At 37.9% G+C, this 6,775-nt stretch overlaps 1 protein-coding gene across 1 annotated transcript in view; it reads right to left on the reverse strand.

Moving 5' to 3' along the window:
- Positions 1 to 5,018, reverse strand: part of Setd2 (SET domain containing 2, histone lysine methyltransferase) — an 84,590-nt gene extending 79,572 nt beyond the window's left edge. Inside the window, exon 1 of the mRNA XM_076844792.2 lies at positions 643 to 5,018. Within this exon, the coding sequence (XP_076700907.1) occupies positions 643 to 4,973 (4,331 nt within the window). The 5' untranslated portion in view covers positions 4,974 to 5,018. The remainder of the gene's footprint in view (positions 1 to 642) is intronic.
- Between the last annotated feature and the right edge of the window lie 1,757 nt (positions 5,019 to 6,775).

Raw genomic sequence — 6,775 nt, forward strand, 5'->3', positions numbered from 1 at the left:
ACTTTTTAAAAATTGTAAATAATTAAAAAAAAGAAAAGATGATTATAAAGGTTTCAGAGGCAGCTTTCTCAATGTAGACAAACTTATTTCAAAGGAGAAAACAACTTCAAATTTGATTGTTTAAATTTGGTTACTGACAAATTTAACCTATTAAGAATGTGTTAAAACAACTGACAAAAATTTCTGTTGCGATCTAGTTCCAGTTTTATAAAGCACCTAAAGATGCTTCACCATGCACATTTTGGGAAAATAAAAAAATCCAACATTACCAAATTTTTATTTTCTAAGAGCAGATTATTTTGCTGGGGGGTTTTATTTCATGTCACACTTATTTTATTTCCTGTCACACTTTCACTTGTAAAAGGAATTAAAGAAAAAACCTACATTATACCTTTAGAACCAAAGAAATGATGAGAGAAATAAATGAAGACATTTCCTTTCCTAAGAGGGAAAATAAAACTGGGGAAAGGAATCTGTATTAGAAAATCCAAAGAGTTTTTGTAAAAATACTTCTATAAATTTTTTTAAATTTATATTTTATCACACAAACTCTACTTCTCACAGTCTGAATTGTTGAAAAATTAATTTTTAACAAAAAAAAAATAAAATAAAATTTGTCAGACAAGAATTAACTAGGCTCACCTTTCTGTTAAATAAACATTTTCTTCAATAAGATCAAAGTAGCAAGGCATCTTCCCCTGCTTGGCACACTCTTTCCATCGCTGTGGGTCCCTGAAGTCATCCATGACACAGGAAGGCCCGATCAGCGCTGAGCCTAGGGGCACCGATGTCTCTCCCTGATCCATCTCCACTCTAACTTTCTTTCTGTCCTGAAGCTCACCATCACTTTCAGAATCACTCTCCAATTCCTGCCTCCGTTTTTTAGGAGGTCCTCTATCTTTGATATCATTTTTTTCCAAGTTTTTTGAAAAATCTTTCCTTTCATTCACAGATAAAGAATCCTTAATAGAATTGCTGCTTATTTCAGGTGCTTGCACTGACCCTTTGTCCTTATGAAGGGACAGAAGGTATTTATTGGACTGGCTTAAAAAGTGGGATCCACCTCGTTGATCCCAACTGTCCTCCTCTTCACGGTCATCTGTTAGGGAATCTGGTACCTGTCCTTGAATTCGATCATAAGCAACCCCAGTTCCAGGAGGTCTACCTGCTGATCTTGGATCCCAGTAGCCATTGCCTTGCCAGTAACCATGGGTTCCACTACACTGCTCTACACTTTGCTGATACCTGTGTGCACCACAGGCTCCATAGCTGCTATCAGGCTGCTGATATGTGGTAGTAGGCTTTTCTTGTTGAGAGAAGTCCCATCCTAGATTTCTGAGCTCTTCTGATGAGTGTAAGCCATCCATGCGGGAGATCTCATAAGAGGAAGAAAAACTCAACTCTGTTTTTCCCAGTCTACTGTCTGGCCTGTTAGGAAAAGTAGTCTGTTGCCGAGATTTACTTGGGACATCTTCAAAATCATCAGAAGAATAAACAGGCAGGTCATCTTGTTGCCTGGAAGATGTTTTGGCTTTTACTGCTTCCTCTAAATTTGGGCGACCTAGAGGGTCAGATTTCACATCTGTATGACTTGTACTATCAACACCATCACTCTGAGGATGAGCAATTTCAGGCAGGTGATTATCTACTTGTTTTCTGCTGGACTGTGTAAAAGAAATTTCTAGATTCTTCTCTATTCCTTTATGAAGAAAAAACTTTTCAGTTTGAGGACAGCCTTTACTTGCTATACTCTCAAATTTTTCCTCATATGAATGTCTCCTTGACTCCATTCTCTCATCTTCCCAGTGGTCAGAATAGTGTTTGTAACTTTGACTGCTCCGAGAAGAACAAGGACTTGTTTCTTCCATGGGCAAAGTAGAATTCTTTGGCACAACCACAACAGACTGGAGACGGTTTCTTGGAATACTGCTATCATCAGAGTCTGTATCTTCTGAATCACTCTCATCACTTGAACCTTCAGAAGAACCAGAATAATCTTCATGGACAGTAGACACAATTTCTGGAGCATGACCACTACTGTCACACTTTAAGGAATAAGTTACTCCATCACTGTCTTCCATGGTTAAATTCAAATCGCAAGATGAAAATACAACTTCAGAGTCATCAGAAGTATGCACATGTCCTCTATCTCCTTCTTCATCTAAAGAGATTTCTGGTCTCTCTCTCCTATCAAGCAATATGGAATTCCCTTCTTCTTGAGCCTCTTGCAAACATTTCCCTGATAACCCATTATTATGCCTGTTTTCCCAGGAAGCAAATCCCTTTCCTGAATCAGGAAGGCCACTACCTACGTCTTCTATTGTTTCTTTTCCTGCATGCTTTAAAAATTCTATGTTTTTTTTACTCTTCAGTACTGCATCAAGAATTGGAGATGTATTCTCACCACACTGCAAGAGAGTTAAACTGTCCACTTTTATTCCTAGTGGAAGACTCTGAAGAGATGAAGCAATACCTGAACTCCCTATAGGCTCACATAAATCATCAAAATGATTAACAGAAGCTGAACTAGTGCTACCAACACTCTGCTTATATTCTTCACATGCAAATTTTGAGTGATCTGACAGATTTCTATTATCACATATAACTGTTTTTGATTCCAAATGCACATTCTTAAAGCTATTTGAAGAAATCTTCATAACTGAAGGATCAATATTTTCAGCTTCAGAATAACACAAAGAAGGGTTACTCTCATTTGTGGTAGAATATCTATCTGAATCTTTGGTTTTGCAGCAAGAAACTCTCGTATCAACTGGTTCTTTGTTAACTGTTTTAGAATAATCTGTAGTCATAACTGGCAAAGACATGAGTTTATCATGGTGTGGTGACACCAGAGGTTCTGTTTCTTTAAAAGGACTTTTTGACTTACTATGCTGCATGCAAGTATCATCCAAGTCTTTTTCCTTGCATTTACTAATATTCTGAAATCCATTTGATGAAAACAAGCATGTTTTGACCAAAGGGGATACCTCCGATCCAGTCACACTATCATCAGAAGTCATCAAAATAACATCAGTTTTAGAAGTGCAAAATGTTGCCGCATCAGATTCTGCCCCAGGAGATCCATTTATATTTAATTCAATGGGACAAAAACTTCTTATCTGATCATTCTTCATTTTAGATAAAGAGTCCAATTCTTTAATACTATCATGGCTATCATGTCCTATAAATTCAGACTTAAAAATAGGTGATTCATCTAGCTTTTTAAAAGCTGGTGAATCATTTAATCGATTTGATGGAGATGAACACCCAGACTTTTCTCTTTCAGAAATTTTATTAATAGTTCTTAATTCATTACCTTTTGAACAAGGAGTATGTAAACTAAAAGTATGAGACTGTTTGCTTTCTTCATTTAATTCTGTACAACAGAAAGAATTTTTAAATTTATCAGACTTGGGTATAGGTTTTGAAAGGGCAGATTTATAACGGGAAGCACTATAATCGTGCTTGGAATATGATGACCCTCTCCGGAATCCCAGTTCACTGGGAGAACAACATCTTTTTATTGCTTCACTTTCTGAAGTCCTTTTGGATTCTCTTTCTAGTTTTGAAGAATACTTTCCTCTTCTCTCAATCTCTACATAAGAGGTCTCAGTTTTGCAGTCCCGATCAGATTTAGAATAGGATGATGATGTCCTTAGGTCTCTGTAAGAGGAGGAATGAGATGATGTGCGCCTTGAGTAGGACTTCTTATATTCATCTTCAGAGTCAGAACTTTCTCGTGCCCGGTTATCTATATATGGCCGAGAATAGCGTGTTCTCTCTCGATATGGGGAACTCCTGTGGTAGCGGCGATCAGAGTCATAATAATGAGATCGTTCTGACCGGGAATAGGATAAACTAGTTCTAGAGCTCCTCTCAGATCTAGAACGAGATCTGCTACGCCTTCGCTCTCTTTCTGATCTACATCGGGAAGATATATACCGAGTATCTCTTTCAAGTTTTGAGTAGCTAAAATATTTATCATCTCTTTCTGTTTTAGATCGTGAAGATTTCCCTAACTCTTCACTTTTTGAAGGTGCTGAGCTCTTTTTTAAATCTCTTTCCTTTTCAATGCTTGCTGAAATTTTTAAATCATGTGATCTTTGACTTGAGGAAGTCCGTACAGAATCTTCATCAGATTCTGAGCCAAGAAATGTGCCTTCAAATTGTGAAGATTTCTTCTTAGAACTAGGTTTTTTAACACTCAGACTAATCTTAGAACTATCTGGAATTTCTTCTTCCTTCCCAATATGGGAATCTTCTTTTTGTGAGGGAATATCTGCTTGCTCATTCAAATTTTGAATTGTGTGTTCTTCTGAACTATTAGATACAGTGTCCTGCTTAGTATCCACTTCCAAAGATTCTGGTACAATTGTAACTGGTGGTTCTTTCGGAGCTCTAACTGCTACATCTACTGGTAAGGATACTGGTGCTGTCACTGGAACTGTTACTGATGTATGTGGCAAGGCCATTGGCTCTATCATTGGTGCTGGTGGTGAGGGTGTTGTAGCTTGGGGCGGTGGTGGAGGTGGAGGTGGAGATGAAGGTGGTGAGTCTACAGTTGTTGATTCTGCTATGATTGCTGGTAAATGTACTGTGGGAGGAGATGGAGATGCTGCAGCTGTAGTAGTAGTCAGTGGTGGCCTGGATGTTACATGAAGCAGGTGTTTCTTAAAATGAATTTTGCCCAATTCCACTCTTGATTTTGGTGGGGAAGATTCTTCTGTACTAGATAATGTGTCTCCAATGTCCATTTTACTCTTAGGAGTTGAATCTACTTGAAGAGGTGTACCTGGGGAATTTGGAGTATCATTTTGCTTTTCATTGCCAAGTGCTGTGAGAAATCTATTCTGCAAAGTTTTTTTTGTAAGGCTGAAGCTGAATGACACCTTCTGCCGTCCCTGTTCCTCCAAATTAACTTTTGTCTTGGTGCCTTTGGGCAAAAATCGACTAGAAGCAACACCTTTGAACATTGGTCCTTTGATGAAACCTGGTTTTTGCACATTTTCAATTTTTGCCTATAAATAGAAAAAAGAAAACAAACAATTATCAACAAACAGTATTACTATTAAATGGCTAGCTGCAGTTTAAATGTTTATGAAAGACTTTTACTGCTTAACAGGACCCTGTCTTTTGTTGAGGGTCTTGCTAAATTGCCAAGGCTGGCCTTGAACTTGTGATCCTCCTGCTTCACCTCCCAAGTCACTAGGATTACAGGCATAGTACTACCACACCTAGCATTCAGATAATGTTTTAAAAAACAAAATAAATAACAAGTAGAATGAATTTCACTATGATACAGTTGGGGCAGCGGGTACTAGTGATTGAACCCAGGTATGCTTAACTACTGAGCCACATTCCCAGCTCTTTTTATTTTTCATTTTGAGACAGAGTCTTGCTGAGTTGCTGAGGGCCTCACTAAAGTTACTGAGGCTGGCTTTGAACTTGTGGATCCTCCTGCCTCAGCCTCCCTAATTGCTGGGATTGCAGGCATGCACTACCGTACTTGGCTGATACAGATTATTTTTAAAACTCCTTATTATGGAAATTCTCAAACATATTCAAATGTGTAGAGAACAGTATAATAAACCACTAAGAACCCAATCCCAGCTTTAATAATTAACACATATTTTTTTCCATTTTTGTTTTCTCTTACGTAAAGCATTTCAATCAATTTTTCAGATAACATTTTTCAGCTAACATTTTCAACAAGAATTTTTTAAAACCCACTGTGTATTTAAAGGACAAATACACAAAGAGCAGTAGGTAATATCTCAGTACTCAAAACAGTTTGTTCTTGTGTTATATCTGAAAAGAAAGAATAGAGGACAGCAATAAAATCAATGGTCTGATATCATACAGATTCAGTTAGGTGTGTGGAAAAAGACAGATCTATAGCTGGGTGCAGTGGCACATGTCCATAATCCCAGTGGCTGGTGAGGCTGAGGCAGGAGGATCAAAGCCAGCCTCAACAATGGCAAGGTGCTAGGGCACTCAGTGAGAACCTGTCTCTAAATAAAATACAAAATAGGGCTAGGGATATAGCTCAGTGGTTAAGCACCCCAGAGTTCAATCCCCAGTACCCCACCCCCGGTAAAAAAAATCCACAGACTTATAATCCACTCTTTGGGGAATACTGATTCAATAACTCTGAGGTAAAGCAAGAAAGTCTGGGACATTTTTGCTTTCTTTGAGGGCAAGTGGGTACAGGAGGTAAAGACAATAAGAACCGAAAGCAATTCTGATGAACTTTCCAGGTTTGGGAAACCACCAATACAGAGCAACTTCCCACCTCATTCATTTTATAGATGAGGTAATAAGCAAAAGAGGACCAGGCCTTCTGTTTTCCTGGAAATCACTCTGCCCTGGTGCACTGCCACATTCTCTGCCTGGTCTACACATGCTTAGGCGATTCCATTTTATAGAATGGTAATGATGTATGAGCAACAATGTATAATATACCAAATAAGATTTCTCCCTCCACTATTTGCCAAACCACCAAAGGAAATGGTGTGACTTAGAAGCTAAAAGATATAACTTAGGTTGTAGAAAGAACATATGAAAAGTCTACAGAAACAAACTCAAGCCTAAATTAATGATGAGGTGCATGCCATCTGCAAAAGTTTCCTAATTGATGTTCCTTAATCAACTTTGGTTATTTAAGAGAATAATTTTCTCCTTCAACATGGTGAAATATGAAATCAGTATTCAAAAGTATATAGTAACCATTCAATTGGGAAAGTAAGAATTTCCACATATCATAAAGCAGTGGTTT

The sequence above is a fragment of the Callospermophilus lateralis genome, chromosome 1 (genome assembly GCF_048772815.1).
Source record: "Callospermophilus lateralis isolate mCalLat2 chromosome 1, mCalLat2.hap1, whole genome shotgun sequence".
Taxonomy (NCBI): Eukaryota; Metazoa; Chordata; class Mammalia; order Rodentia; family Sciuridae; genus Callospermophilus; species Callospermophilus lateralis.